Source organism: Coturnix japonica, chromosome 3 (genome assembly GCF_001577835.2).
Source record: "Coturnix japonica isolate 7356 chromosome 3, Coturnix japonica 2.1, whole genome shotgun sequence".
NCBI lineage: Eukaryota > Metazoa > Chordata > Aves > Galliformes > Phasianidae > Coturnix > Coturnix japonica.
The window spans coordinates 65,908,657-65,924,771 of NC_029518.1; the positions used below are offsets into that span (position 1 = coordinate 65,908,657).

Sequence of the window (16,115 nt, forward strand, 5' to 3'; positions counted from 1 at the left end):
ACATGTGAATTCCCTATCAAAAAGCAAGTTCCAGCCCTCAGCAAGTAAAGAGACATGCACTGGCTTTTGGGATAGGAAACTGGTGAGCCCTCTGGATTTCCTGGAATTCAGACAAACCAATCACTCTGACTGCTAGATTGCAATACTGACCAACTTGAAGACTCAAGTTTCCAGAGTCAGGTCAGAGAAGAAGAAAACTTTTCTCCTCCAAAATAAAATGAATGAAAGTCACATTCTGCAAAAGACTCAAGTTAGTCTCTTCATCCAGATGATCACTTGGTTTCTGATGCAACAGAACATCTATTTATGTATCACCTAGCTACACTGATTTAGTCAGCATCTTGCTTATTTAATAGTTTAATAATAATTACTTTCAGGATTGGGCTATATATAAACATAATGTCTAATCCAGTCACAGTGTATAGGACTTCACTTGCAAACAGTAGTGACTCACTAACTGGTTCCAAGGCCTTTAAACCAGACAACACCAGCAACAGCTGATAACACAGAATTACAGATGTAGTCTTTAATGGCGAAGTTCAAAAGGAATTAGCTTCATGTTGTTTACCTTCAAAATTCTAAATGTACCCAAGATTCTTAACTCTTTATCTGTACTTTACTATCTTTTGTGTTACTTTTGGTGTTTTGATATTGTTTGACTTCGTTTGGTTGTGGGTTTTCTTTTAAGTCTAACACATTTAATGGTAGACCATTCTTAATAATTAGAGTAACAATCCTGTAAATATAGCATATATAAAGCATATATTTACATCAGAGTAGTTTTTGTAGTTATCACAAAATAATTAAATAAGCTTCCCAAGTTCATCTATTCTATTTCCAATAACAATTTATGCTTGTCCAAATACAAGAACTCAGGATAAATGTACAGTTGGCAGCCTGACAAGCCACTAAACATTCTCCAATTTCATTTCAACAAATTGCTTACATTTGAATCATCTGACATAACAGCAGGTAAATGATACAAGAGGGAAATAAAACACCAAACAAACAAAAAAAACCTTGCATTATACATTATGTTTTGGATGGTAAGAACTGAACTTAGATAAACACCCTTTGTATAATGGAATATATACAATATAGACCATGCTAATGAAAAATGGTACAGCAGCAAAACAGCAAGCATGAGGTGTTTGCAAAGTTTCCACACCTAACAAAGTAGCTCCCACTCAAAAAAACTGTCATGTGATAGAAGCTATAAACGTCTGTGCTTCAAATAAAACTAATATCTTTAAAATACATGGAAACTGCTGGAGACAGTCTCTCTCTGTTGGTGGGTACACGATTGCCCTTTTCACAACCTTTAAAAAGATGCACATTGTATGACTCCCCCTCCAACCTCCCAGTAAGAAAAGTTGCCAAAAAGACGGAGTTAAATAAAGCAGCCGTTTGCCCCTTGGGCAGCCTGTAGTGTACTCACCGCGATGGGTTAGTTTTGGAGACTTTCTTCCCCTTCCCCTGCACAGTAAGGGAGAATGGAGAGTAGTTAAATTTGAACTTTCCTGCTTTTGTTAGCATGAGTCACCACCTTAACATTATCTCAACTGTAGACTTTTATCTGTGAATATCTAAGCCCTGTCTTGTGGAAAACTAATTACTGAGCCACTGAGAGGCTTCATAATGTCCTGCATTTAAGTCCTGAACATCATACATAATGCATAGGAAGCAGTCTCTGCACTCTGATTACAGAACACTGTCATTAAGAGAGCAAATTAAAGATGTGAATAATTCACTGGCTGAGCTTATTGTCAGTGCTGCATTGTGAAATTAGAATTTCTAATAAGTACTGCAATTTTTTTAACCCAATTAACACAGAGAACATCTTGAGTCTGATTAGTACAATAAAAATTATTACCTTATTCTTTTGCTTCACAACAGCCAAATTAAATACTGTACTTAATTATGCAGCATTCATCGCTTCTGTGCTAGAAATAATAACAAAAAAATCTCACTACTGCTTTAATAATACTTCCAATATTTAGAATGCAGCTGAAAAACAGAGCACACAAATCTCTAAGCACAGTTTCATACTGCAAAGTTACTGTCTTTTTTAAAAGACTTTGCAAATATCAGCAGTCGACCATGATGTCATTGCTGATTTCTTCTTTGGAAACAAAAATATATTAAAAATAACCCCATAAAATAGCCCCTCTGAATGAGCTCTGAACATACATTGAGAATTAACTTTCTCCAGGTTGATGTGAAGACAGAACTCCCCCTCCCCCCACCCCCCACCGCAATAAAAGCACCACTTACCGACTAGAAACCAAATACACAAATACACAAATATATAAACATCCATACATCCTTTGTTTCAAAAAAAGATGCTAAAAACATACAATGAAAAGCAGGAGCTGGAGCAGCTCTCTTACCTCAGTTCCCTTTTGGAACGGGATAGATCACCCCCTTTCATCCTAGAAAGAAGGAAAGTCCAGTTCAACATCCAGCACACTGATTTCTCCACACGGTGCCTGCTGCCATGTTAAATACAGAAAATGATCACTGAGTTTGCAGCTTTTGTCTCCAAATATTTTTATGCATCCTTTTAGTGTCCAGGACTCCGGGAACCTTCACACATCTGGCAGCAGACACCACAGGCTGCAGCTGCTGCAACGATATTTTCCTCATCCCTATTTCAATTCCACCTCTTATTTCCTCCCCATCCTGGGGAAGTTTAATCACTGAGAATAGGTGGGAAGAAAAAAAAAAATAGAAGAAAAAAACCTGACACTGTAATCACGAGGTTTTTTTTTTCTTCTTCTAGAGACATGGACTGCAGCAAACACCTTGCATCTTTGTCTAGTTCTTTTAGCATGTGCATATAAGAAGGAAGGAAAAAAGGGGCCTGAAAATTATTCAGACACAATGCAATAGACATAGAGACAAAAAGACAGAGAGAGGGAGAGAAAGAGAGAACTAGGCAGAGAGAGGAGAGAGAGGAAATGCTGAGAGGGAGAGGGGGCTGTCAGTGCAGATAAATCTGCATATGGAAATCAGGGTTATCCTGGGTACAGTTTTATTTAACCATGATGTACTGTTTTTTTAATTAGATAGGAATTTAGTGGAGGCAATGAGGGATTCTTACACACACAAGAGCAAACGCAGCATTTTTAAGTGCAGCAGTTTGCACAGCAAGCTGCAGCACTCACAGCAAAAAGTTTTTATAGCAACTTTCTGGTTGGGAACAAAAGTTTGATGCACTGCTGAAAATTTATACATGCACACACAAAAGCAAAACTGGAAGGGCAGTTTAAAATGAAATGCAATCAAGGCAATCCAAAGTAGTGCAATCATCACTGAAAAGAAGACCTAGAAGCCACCAAGCCTGTGACACTATATAGTTCATGACACACAACTAAGTGTGTTTAAACTAAGTTTATGCTAGGCACAGTTTTAGAACTTTCTCTCCAGCTCCTGTGCTGTGGTGGTTGTCGGAGCCAATGATGACTTCTGAGTCCAGCCAATGCCCTGCTTGGATTTCTGATGTACTACAGACTAAATCCTGGGCTCGGAGAGAACAGTGTGTCTACAGCTGTGAGCAGCACCTGACCAACTGGAGAAGGAAGGACAGAGGCATGAGTAGAACTTCTTGCCTGGAGCTGCTGGGATGGGTGAGGTGGTAGAGATGGAAAATGAGGTTCTGGCACAGGATAGCACTGGATAAGCTGGACTCAAGGAAACCAGGAGAAAAAAAAAATATCAGATAGTGGGAAAACAAAGAAACAAACAAAAATAATAAAACAATTAGATCTGGGAGTAGCAGCATGCTTTAGGGGTTCACTAGGAGTTGAGACACGGCCAGAATCAATTAACAGTGAATGCCCAGGCTGGGTACACCTATCAAAGCAGTAACAGTAGACTTTTGGTCACCGATGGGAACTGTGAGAGCACAAGCAACAGCAGCAGGGCTGTGGTAAGGGGCTGCCAAGAAACTCCAATGGAGCAGGTGAGTTAAGAAGCATACTGGCACTATAGTGGGCTCGGAAGTCAACGGGAAGCAGAGGGGAAACACGGCTGTAGCATGTGCAAGAGAAGATAAGGCACAGGGGACCAAGGGGCAGAACCGGGGGCAGCCAGAAGGAGCAGCACAGGCCGGGGGGCATGGCAAGACTCGGATACTGCATTGAGGACAACACACGCACAGTCTGCACGAATAGGGCCTGCCCACCGCCGCCAGGAGCCGCCTCACGGGCGGTGCTTCGCCCCGGGGCGGGACAGGAGGCGGGTGGGAGAAGGCAGACGTAAACCAACGGGCGGGCGTCTGCTGGGACAGAACAGAGCTGAGCAGCGGGGCGGGAGGAGGAGGAGAAGGAGAAGGAGGAGGAGCGAATGGCGGCCAATCGGCAGCGCGGCGCCTGCGCAGTGCTGGGCTGGCGGCGGCGCGCGGGACGCGCGGAAAAGTGCTCCAGCGCGGAAGAGGAGGAGCGGTGGCGGTGAGTCCGGTGTCCCGCACGTACCGGCGGCGCGGCACAGCGTGGTCTGGCCTTTTCCACTTTTGCCTTTACTGCCCTGCTCTGAACTGGCGCAGCTGACTCCTCGCCCCGGTCCGGGCTTGTCCTGGGCCTTGGCGGGGAGGCCTGTTGGCAGGCGCGGAGGGAACTAGGTCGCACAGCGAGTGTTGCTTTGCTTTATTTAATGAAGCTGATGCAGACCGTCCCCTTTACTTGCATGCTTTTACTTGCGGGTTGTGCTGTCACACCTGTGTAGCATCCTGCACTAAACCAAGTTGCTGAAGGTGTCCTGTCAGTTATTAGTGCTTTTAATTATATTTGCTTATTTGGAATATTGTGTCCAGTTCTGGGCTCCCCAGTACAAAAAAGACAGGGATCTCTTGGAAAGAGTCCAGCGGAGGGCCACTAAGATGGTGAAGGGCCTGGAGCATCTCCCCTATGAGGAGAGTCTTAGGGAAATGGGTCTGTTTAGCCTTGAGAAAAGAAGGCTGAGAGGGGGACTTGATCCAGGTTTATAAATACCTGAGGTGTGGGGGCCATAGTGGTGAGGCTGGTCTCTTTTCAGTAATGTGTGGGGACAGGACTAGGGGTAATGGGATGAAACTACAGCATAGAAAGTTCCGCACGAATGTGCGGAAGAACTTCTTTACAGTGAGGGTGACAGAGCACTGGAACAGGCTGCCCAGGGAGGTGGTGGAGTCTCCTTCTCTGGAGATATTCAAGACCCGCCTGGACGCCTACCTGTGTGACATGGTGTAGGGAGCCTGCTTTGGCAGGGGGGTTGGACTCGATGATCTCTAGAGGTCCCTTCCAACCCCTACAATTCTGTGATTCTGTGATTCTGCTTATTATTATTGTAGAACTCAGTGGCACCTGTTGCCAAGTTCTACTCTCAGCGGCTCATATAAGACATTAGTTCACATGGGTTAAGTGTGCAGTGAACTTCTTTAGGATGTGATCTTCCTTCTCAGGAATCCAAAAAAGGAATAAAAGCAAAAGGAGAAGTCATGACTCTTATGGAAATGAAAATTCAGCTGTATCAGAATCAGCCCTACAGTCATTTTCTGAACTTATAAGATTTCAGCATTTTAAGGTTCCGTAATTATCACCTTAGGTATATTTAGCACTTCTCAAAAAGAACTTGAACTGTAGTACTGCTTTAAAGTCATGACCAGCTGGGAGCTTGTAATGCAGGATGTGTTTTCATAGAATGGCTTGTGTTGGAGGAGGCACTGTAGGTTGTGTAGTTCCACCCAACCTCCCTGGTATGGGCAGACATTTCATACTGCAGTTATTCTGGTCACAGAACAACTTGTATTTCCTTTCTGCCTTTTCTTTTACCTTAGTGCTAACGCAACTTCGTGACAAGTCAGTTTAGATTGGATATAAGAAAAATGGTTTCTACAGTAAAGGTGGTGAAGCACTGGGACAGATTGCCTAGAGAGGTTGTGGAAGCCCTGTCCTTGGTGATGTTCAAGGTCTGGTTGGATGGATCTCTGAGCACTCAGATCTAGTTGCAGAGGATTTGGACTAGATGACACTTATAGGGTCCCTTCCAATTCATATTATTTTATGACTGTGTTAATTTGAACTGAAACAGAAGAAGATGAGTGTACTTTTTCATAGGATTAGCTTTTTGATTCTTTAATTTGCTGACCCTGTTTTGATTGTGGAAGATGAAGTTGCACAAAACAGCAGAATTATGCGACAGGGAATGGGTCTGTGTTTTCCCTTTTAGTGGTGTCTCTCAACTTGGTGTTGCAGTTAAGCTGATATTGCCCTCATTTGAGTTGGTGGATTATGAAGTGCTGTAACAATGAAAAAACTTTTTGAAGAAGTGCTGAGGTTTTTTATTTTAATTATTAATCATCTGCTTATTTTCTAGGTTAGATGGAAACAGTGGACGATGACTTTATGGATTCCTTCACCCCTCCACTTCTCAGTGATAGCCTGCAGATGGCAATGGAGGTGGAGAATGAGAAGTCAAATCCACCTTGTTTTTCCTGCATTTTTGACAACCAAAATGGAGGGAGAAGTTTCTCTGATGAATCTTACTTAGTGAGTGGGTCTCTTAAGAGGTAGGTTGGTGTGTTTGTTTTTTTGGGTTTGTTTTTGTTTTTTTTTTTAGAGTCTCAAATATATCTTTTTAAGATGTTCTTTCCACTATTGCTTTGTACCTCAAAATACTGACAACGTTTCCAAATGAGTTTTTTCTTGAGCGTTTGTGATCCTGAGATCAGCTTTGTGGTCTACAAGACAAGGGAGGATGATTCTGATGATAGTTCTCCTTTGATCTGAGTTCTGGGTCCAGCTTCTTGCTCTGCAGGCTGATTTGGAGATATAGCAAAGGACCCTACACAGACTTCAAGAGTTTTAACAAGACTCTTCAAAGTTGGTCTGTGTAACAACATCTGAAACCCCTTAAATTTGGAGGGAAACTGTTGCATTGCTTTTTTTTACCTTAATGCTCTCCTGGATACTGTCCCTTTTGTTCTTCATGTGACAGAAGCAGATCTGCTTTGCCCAGCTTTCTTAAGCCTCTGATAGGGTCCTTTATAGCTTTAATTCCATCTTTCTCAGAGCTCTACCTTTGTATTCCTTCTGGATTTCAGGTTCAAAAGTCATGTACATAATAAGTTGGGGGTTTTTTTATGTGATATTCTAAGACTTTATTGTGACACTTTTATGTGATATTCTAATTGCTTTAATTAATACCTTCTCTCTCTTTGTGATCCACCTTTAGTTTTCTGTTATATGCTGATCCTGCAGGGATTGGGTTGCTTTTCATGCAAGCATAATTTTTCTTTCCTACTTCCTTTATTCTTCTTAACCCACTTGCTTTTGTGTTTTACTTTTATAGTTTTTTTTAACCTGGACTTCCATGAGCTTTTCAATAAATCCTTCAACAGGATTAAAACCCCTGCCTCCCCCAATCCTTACCTTACTACTCTTGTTTTTATTGGATCAGAGTACGTTCATTTACATCAATGTTAAGTACATGAGTGTGAGAACCTGGGTCTTTGTGAATGTATCAGTAGTAGATTCCACAGTGACTGCATGCATTCCATGACAGAAACAATTTCACATGAAAACTCACTTAGGTGCTTGTACAGGTTCACCAAGTCACTGTGGTTGTGATAATTCTATTCTGTCCTTTACTCGCCTCATCTACTTGGATTGTAAACTACTGCAAAAGCTTGCATGTGAGAGACTCCTCTGTCTTCATTACCTAGATCAGGACTAACTTGATTTAATTGCTGCAGGCTTCAAAACAGAACAATGTTTAGACAGTTACCAAGTGAGCTACAGATGTTGTGGGAGACTGAGTCAATTATTCAACAGATGCTCTTTTTGTCTGTGATTGGGAACTGTACTGGGAATAGTGCATAGTTCAAGCACAGAATAAATTTGGTTATAATGTAATGAGAACCAAGTGTTTGCTCAAAATGCTTACTTTGTTTTTAAAATAGACATATTTCTTAAATCTTGGTCAGTTCTGTTGAATTATTTTATGGAAGTTCAAGGTAAAATACTGAAATAGGTATTTTAAAAATTTGTTGGCTTTATTTTACAATTTGCTGTAGTTTTTAAGCAGTCTTGAAGTGCACCAGTGAAACATTTTTATATTTACACAATTGGTCTATTGAGAACATATTTCAGGAAAAATGTATACCTTGTAGCTGCCTGAGACAGATCTGAAGCATAAGCTTACAGTGATGTGTGTGTTATCTAATGTCCTGGCGTCTTTCATTAGGGACAGTTTGTATGTTATGCCTCAGGTTGGCCCTTTGTAAAGTGTTAATTTTCCTTTATTTCTAAAATGGTCTAGCTACAGGGCACAGTACATGTTTTTACAGTGTTGAAGCTAAAACTTGTCATATTTTCTATACTATATTGCTATGAAAGGTATAACAGTCTCTTGAGAGCACTACTACACCTTCCTATCTATAGTTTAGGTACTGCTGTTACATTTATAAAAATCATTGCTTTAGATTTATTTACTTCATTACTGAGGAACACTGGATCTGTCTTACAGGGTTTTGCTGAGACTGGATCCTTCTCCAAATGACTATGAAGAACCTGCAATAGAAATGTTTGGCTTTCAGTGGGTTACTGAATCTGCATTAGTTGAGTCCTGTGGACTTCTCTTTGGATTACTTAGGTATGATGTTAGTGCATTTTATGATTACTCCAATTCTATAGTTATACCGATTTATTCTAAGAATGAAACAAACTTCAAGTTTTTGATTGTAAAATCACGATAGACTATGGGCCCTGTAATGCATCTAAAAATACTATACCGTGTAACTCTGTGGTAAGTGATGAATAAGACATAGATGGAGTTATGGAGGATGTAAATTTTGTGTCAGATAATTGTAGAATTATATGACTTCTGTTAATAAGTTTCTAAGCAGTGTGGAGTATATCTTAGCTGTCACCAGGTAAAGACAGACAGATACATATTATGATGGTGTTACGGTTTATTTAGAAGACTCTAGCTTAGTGGTTGGCAATCTGGCCTCTGTGGCAAGGGAATTAGAACTAGATGATCTTTAAGGTTCCTTTAACCCAAGCCATTCTATGGTTCAACAGTATGTGTAAACTGTGTAAGCTTTCCTTGAATGAGATTGTATTACCCATATAATTAAAGTTATCTATTGAAGATTTAAAGTCCTTTTTTTAATGTAAGAGAAAAAGTGGAGGTAATGAGTTAAATATCTTAAATATTCCATGCAACACCTTCAGTTGTTAGGATTTGAGTAACTTCAGCAATTTCTTTGGATACAGTTACAAAGTGTTTGACTCATTCCATGTAGGTATTTAGTTTGGTCAGTACAAATACACAGATCACCAGTAATCTTTGCCTCCTGATAATCCTCATGATATACAGCACACAAAGAGGATGGATGGAAGAGGCTTTTCTATGATTCTACAAATGTGTGATTTATTCCACCATTCCTTTAAATTGTAGTGGATCCTTCCACCCCTTCAGAGTATGGCCAAGGGCATCATGTAAAACGTCATTAATGAAGTCTGGCTATTAAAACATGATGCTGTAGATGACAGGAGGTGTATTAATTAGTTTTACTCATTTGGCACAAGATTCTTCTTCACCATGGTTTAAAAAATGTAATAATGAAGCAGCTAGGATAATTTAGTTATAAGTAACACCATGTCCCATTTAGCATCCACTCTGATCTGTGCAGCAACTGTTTGTTGATGTAATATCTCTTTGCAGTGAGATAGTGATGTAGTTAATCTCTTGAATTAAGTATTTTTTTCTTTGTAATATAAACCCCTTTGTAGTTACCTTTGAATTGTAATAGAGGTTAATGTTAAAAAAAAAAAAAAGGCCAATAAAATATATTATGTCTTAATTTATTCAAGCTGTACATGTTTTAAAAGGCTGGTAGCAGTAATGAATTTCAGCTAACTCTTCGCTATAAGATTTTGTTGCTAAGTTGTCTTTTGATGTGACAAGTCTCTCTGCAAAGATCTTATATCTTTCAGTTCATTTTTTTCAGTTATAAAATGGTATGCTTTCATTTATAGACCATTTGACATCTGAAAGTAGGAAAGCTCTGTTTTCCAATGTAGTGATAGTACATGGAAGATACAAGTTATCCTGATTCTTGAAAACAAAGTGGCTGGGAACAGTTCAACAGTGCAGATAATATCGGTATTAAAATCCACAGTAGTGGCAACTTGGTGATATTTTCTTAAGTGTCCACAATGTTGAAGATTGCTACTTAATGTTTTTATAAAATTGATACATAATTATGTAATAGAGCATAACTGCAAGTTAAAAACAGTAATTGTGCAGTGGAAAGAACTTCTACCTGTGATTTTTTTCATGTGACTAAAGATGTGAGTCCCAAGATTAGCAACTAATGAGCGCCAGTCAATTGGCAAAGTGGAACTAGAATTTCTTATTTAAGTTGTGACATCTTTGTTATGCTTGTCATGCTCCACTTGTGATTTTCCTTTATGAACTCACTGTACTCCTTCATCTCTCAACTTAGTAGAATCTTTTTCTCTGTTTACTTCTGTTTTTAACCTTCAATCTCCAAAACCTTTTCTTAAAGTCTTCCAGCTTTAGATTTCTTTTTTACATGATTGAAATAACTGAACAATTCACACAGAAATTCAACTTTGATTCTTTCAGCCACTTAGGTGTTTTTTATGTCTTAGGTTGTTTTATACAAGCAAGGAAGAGCTAAGGGGGATAATTTTAATGTGTGACAGCCTGTTTATATGCAGGTTACAACCTGATTTTTTTGGTCCTTATGGCCACTTACTAACATTTCCACAAAGTTTAGTTCTCAAGGACATTTGATCTGCGTTGGATTCAGTTCTGCTATTATTGAATCTCTCAGTAGTTGCAGCTTTGACTGTGAAAGAAAGTCCTTTTTGACAGCTCCTTTCTCAATTTATGCAACATTTTCTTTTGCAATCTTATGCTTTTTTGCTTTTTGTGTATTGGGTTTAGTACTATGTTATCTCTCTGGAGACAGTATTGAAGACCACTTGAAAATAACAGTTGCTATGGAATATGATGGAGTACTTACCTACCTTTTTTTCCTTATTTTCATTTGCTGTAGTATTTAGTAGTGACTTCTTCAAAAATGTGCTCTTTTCACCCTCCAAAACTGAACTGAGTTTTTAATTTTTTCTTGGCACACTTGTACTCTGCTGTAACTGTTGCTATTAATTCTTTGTAGTTAAGCAGTAGATCACTCTGGGAAGGAAGAAGGAAAAACTGCTTGTGGAATTTCATAGTGCTTGTGCACATGTGAATTAATTTAGTGTACATAATTTAGTGTACATTGAGTGTTTGCCACGGGGACTAACTTTCAGGTTTATCCTGTGATCAAATGTAAAGCTGAATGATATTTACAAGGAATGGCTTTAGGATTTTTTTCTTTGTGTACTTTTGTTTGTTTCCTTTTTCCTACTATTTGGCTACTTTTTGTTTGTTGTTACTGTATGTAATGTTTTTAAGAAGTAGTAAAAACTCTGTACGCTGTCATTCCTGTGCATTTGGATGTGTTTGTGGTCTTCAATTAATACCATCTCTCCAGATTATTATCTCTTTGTGTAAGTTTTTCAGAATTACAAAGCAAGGAATACATCACCGTTCTATTTAAAACATTGCTAAAATGTAGTCAAATAACTTCAAACTCTATAAATATAGTAAACCTTTGTATCCTTTTAATTAGGCAACAAATATACAAACTGGAAGACCTAATAGAAACGAATTCATCTGACTTTGGTAAGTTGAATGCATTTCATTTGTAGCGGGGGTAAATATCTGACTGCCTTCTCATTATAGAGCTGCATTATCATGTTTGTGTTTCAATTATTGACTGAGGACTCGCAGTGCGCCACAGAGCAACACATAACCAGCATAAATTGCAGTGTACAAGTGTAGACAACCAAGTGATATACAGTGGTGTGAAAATGGATACTTGACGTAACAATGTGAAAATGGTGCAAGTCATTTGGAACCAGGTCTGCCTGTTTAGAAAGGCTAATCTTTGCCTCACTAACTGTAGCAGGGAATTTTGTATTAATTTGGCTTGAGCTAAGATGTCATTCCTATGTTAGGATTTAGCAAAACTGTTAACATATTTAATCAGAAATTGAAACTTATATCAAAAAATACTAGTAATTATTTTAGTTATAGAGGTAGTGGTTTGAGACTTCTTCCAGTGTTCTTTTGGCTTACATTTTACAAAGTTAGAACATTTTAAAAGCTTAGTTTAGAGTAGTTTACAGACTCTTAGAGTTATTTACAAATTTATCTTGGCAGTAGAGTTGATTAAATGGGTTTGCTACAAAACACTTTGAATTAAATACAAAGACATCAGTTGCAGTATGTTTCAGAAAGATTATTGCAGCCTTGGGCTTATTATAAGTTTCAAGGCTAAATTATGTAGGAAGTTGAAAAGTTCAGTAATTACTCAGAAATACACTGTCTGTAGTATCTTCTCAGTACAGATGCTGAGAATACCAAGGTGACTGTCCTTCCCTGGACAGCGCAAAATGTGGCAGTTTTTACTGTGCTTATGCTCTAGTACTTTACACTTTTCACTGGAGTCTGCTCAAACCCATTTGCTGTTCCCATCTGTTATGCTCTTACCAATGATCACCTCATCCTTAATCAGGCACAATGTTGCAGGCTGACTGAATGCTAGGCATTAGTGTATACATATTATTAGATATTTAGATGACTTCATTTAACTTAGCATGCACTAAGTTTTATTTTTTTCTAAGCAGAAAGCTACGAAACAAGAGGTGGGGAAAGAAGGAGAAAAGGAAGATAAAGTGTGATACAGACACAGTAACTAGATAAAAGTATACTGAGCTGCAGGATGCATGATATGAATGGAAGACTCTTAGTTTTGTACATCTTAAGGCACTGTTCATCATGGGATGCTTCCCAGGAAGAGAAGTTACAAAGTTAGTTTCTAAATAAGTTTGTCTGCTTATGAGTTTCCCCAAGAGAAAAGGATGCTGTTGAATTGCTTGACGCGTTTTTGAAGGTCTTTTGGAAGCAGATATGGAGCAGGGCTGTAAGGCTGAGTGATTTTGTCTACCATTAATTGCTTATCTCTGCCACCTATCCTGCGGGATGGTATGTGATTTTTTTTCTTTATATTTAGGGTATGTGCCTGTGATGATAAGGTAAAGAGTGGATCACTCTGGTAAGATTGCATTTGGCAAAATGGCGTTTGGAAGTGGCTATTTGTTACCAGACAATTACCAATTTGACTTCAGAAAAGGGAGTGGCATTTCAGTGGTCTAGTTTCATTACTGTGGAAAATGCATGATGTGTGTGTCGCAGTGTGAGCACATCTGCTTTAAGCTATTGATCTTTTTTACTGTAGGTCAGGCTGCCAACTTGCACTCAGAAGCAGCGAACATCAGACGTCTGTGTATAGACTTTTTGCATTATGTGAAAGTTTTCATCTTCAGGTGAGACTTGTGCACTATTTATTTATGTTCTGAGCTTTGTGTAGCTGTTACTTATCCATGTGCTCATCGTGTGCCTGTGTGTTTATTCAGGTATCTGGAACCACCTAAAATGGAAAATGATGGAGTACTCAGCCCATACGAGGAATTAGAAGGGCAGTTCCCGTCAGTGTTGGTGGAAGAGCTTCATTCTTTGACCCTGCACACTGGTCACCTTCGTGAGCTCCCTAGTAGTGTCCTGGCAGCATTTACCATTCAACATCAAGCAAAGGTTGATGGCTCTTATAGTTGTAAATTTCTTTTTTAAGAGTATGCGTTCAGTTTTGATGAGTTTTGTCTGAGTGGGAAGTAATTTTTCTTCAGAATGTTACTGAAATTGATTTTTATTTTCTTCATTTTTCACGTTATAAAATCAGTGCCATTCCATTTTTGTTCCGCACAGCTAATGAGCTTTGGATTTTATGGTTTTTTGGTTTTTTTTTTTCCAATTTATTTTTGCTTTGAAGCTTTTAGAATTCTTCCTGAAATGTACAAATAATAATATAGGTAAATAAGTAGGCTTGAATTAGTGTAGCATATTTAAAAAATACCTTCATAATGCCTAGAATTTCTGAGCTTCCAGCAGGAGGGGCACTTTTAAGAAAATATGATCTGAAGCATAGTTTAAAATAGGAAATGATCATGCGTATTAAGAAGAAAAGTGCAGGCATGGAAGTAACACAGTATTAAACACATGTGAAATACACCCCTCTAAGATTTATGCATGTGTTTATGTTTATAGTAACTAATGCTTTTGAGAAGAAAATTTCAAAAATTTCAATCTTTAGATTGCATCAGCTCCTATCTGGAGAGGAATGATTCACCAAGAAGCAACACTGAATTTTTCTGTTTGCTTTGCTTGTCAGTAGGACTTCTGATGAAAGAAACAGCAATTTGAAGCAATCTTTAAAGAAGAGAATAGTGAAATTTTGGAATTACTTGAAAAGCATACTTTATTTTAGCAGCCTATATGCTACTTAATATTTTACTTGAAAAGTATCGAGACATTGTGTTTAAATTATGGTTTAGATCATATGAAATACTTCACGGACATTCTCTACAGATAGGATAAATTATCATGAAGGTGTTTGTTTTGTTCTTTTCCCTTTCACTGAATGACTTGTGTGTATGTGTAGTCTGTTTGTTCATAATCATCAATAATGTTAATTGCAGACAAAATACCTGCCCATTTTCATTAAGTCTTAATGCAATATCCAGAATTCACTAAAAAACCACTGCAAGTAAATAAATGTGTGCATTTGTAATCACAGATCTTTCCACCATCATGGCACTTACTACATCTCCATTTGGATATCCATTGGCTAGTGCTAGAAATTCTTCATGTACTAAGTGAAAAAATGATGAGTAAGTATGCGGGGCTTTTTTTTTTTTTCTTTAACTTTTATATATTGTTATTTTTATTTCTCATCTTAATTCATCCAGAATAATTTATTATTTTCAGCATAAGCTACATACTCATTCTGTGTATCTTCTGTTCCTCTGATGTCAAGGGAATTGTACTCTTGGAAGGCTTGTAAGATAAAATCTTACTGCCTCTTAACTTTACCATTTTATCTCTGTTAATGTCTACAAATGCTCAAGTTGGAATATGATCGTGTCAGCTTTTTACATCAACACATCCTAAAGGAAGTGTTAGACCTCTCTAGAATTGTTTGTCATCAACTTGTATATCTGCAAAACATGTCATGTTTTTAGAACATGAGCACTGGCATGTAACAAAGGGGAACCTGCAGGTAAATAAACCCTAATTTCCCTGAAAAGCTATGCCAATAAAAGGCTGAAAATGTCAAACCTTTTGACTCAACTGGAATAATTTTAGACTTGAGTGTAATGAAGAATCTAGCTTGAATTTTTAATGGACAGGCATTTCTACATGAGATGGTAAATTAAAATTATGTACAACTTAGCAAACCTAAACTAAGGTATATTGGCTAGGAAACAAAAGTCCTTTCTAGGCTAAATAGATCTAATTTTTATTTTTTTCTTTTTTTTTTTTTTTTATAGGGCAAGTTGTATATGCTAACCATTTCATAAATCTTACTGGGGAGAATTTAACCAATATCAGTTTATTTGAAACACACTGTGAAAATCTTGTATCCGATTTAATAAGCTTGTCCATCCAGAAGTACAACAAGGTAACTTATTTCCTTTATATAGAACTTGGACAGTTATATGTTTCCCAACAGAAACATCTGAATTAGATATTGTAGCAATGCACGGATGACTTCTTAACTGCTACGTTTTAAATGTTACGTATGGCTTAATATCTCCATGTTTTAAAGAGTGTTATTTGTTAAGAGCTCAAATTGTGTTATATTTATTCATGACCATCTGGCAGTTGAATGAGGGAGAAGTATTGAAATGCACTGTGTACGGAGCAGAAGTGAGTGCCACATTTCATAAGTTCAGTGTTCCAGGTTCAATGCCAAACGTGGCACAGTCTAAAAGATTTAGAGATATACATTTTAAAAAAATTATATATATATATATATTTTCAAACTCTTTCAAAAGGAACAAGAAAGTAGCTGCAATCTGTGCAGTAAGCTAACTGGACATTTACAGAATGTCATACTACAGTTTGTTACAATGCTTCTGTTTCTACAACCTCAT

General features: G+C 38.0%; 1 protein-coding gene and 1 long non-coding RNA gene across 4 annotated transcripts in view; one reads left to right on the top strand and one right to left on the bottom strand.

Annotated features, from left to right (window-relative positions):
* The window catches only part of LOC107311933, a 129,448-nt gene extending 126,505 nt beyond the window's left edge, over window positions 1-2,943 (bottom strand). For both annotated transcript variants that reach the window (XR_001554306.2, XR_001554305.2), the window contains exons 1-2: window positions 2,391-2,943; window positions 1,439-1,476 (exon numbers count right to left, since the gene is read on the bottom strand). This is a non-coding gene — a long non-coding RNA (uncharacterized LOC107311933). The remainder of the gene's footprint in view (window positions 1-1,438; window positions 1,477-2,390) is intronic.
* A 1,227-nt stretch (window positions 2,944-4,170) lies between these two features.
* Window positions 4,171-16,115, top strand: part of MMS22L (MMS22 like, DNA repair protein) — an 83,139-nt gene continuing 71,194 nt past the window's right edge. The window contains exons 1-8 of one of the 2 annotated variants that reach the window (XM_032443446.1): window positions 4,171-4,471; window positions 6,355-6,547; window positions 8,506-8,631; window positions 11,690-11,742; window positions 13,361-13,448; window positions 13,539-13,716; window positions 14,756-14,849; window positions 15,510-15,640. In XM_032443446.1, coding sequence (XP_032299337.1) covers window positions 6,360-6,547; window positions 8,506-8,631; window positions 11,690-11,742; window positions 13,361-13,448; window positions 13,539-13,716; window positions 14,756-14,849; window positions 15,510-15,640 — 858 coding nt within the window. In that variant the 5' untranslated portion in view covers window positions 4,171-4,471; window positions 6,355-6,359. The remainder of the gene's footprint in view (window positions 4,472-6,354; window positions 6,548-8,505; window positions 8,632-11,689; window positions 11,743-13,360; window positions 13,449-13,538; window positions 13,717-14,755; window positions 14,850-15,509; window positions 15,641-16,115) is intronic. The other variant, XM_015858862.2, reaches the window with a different exon arrangement.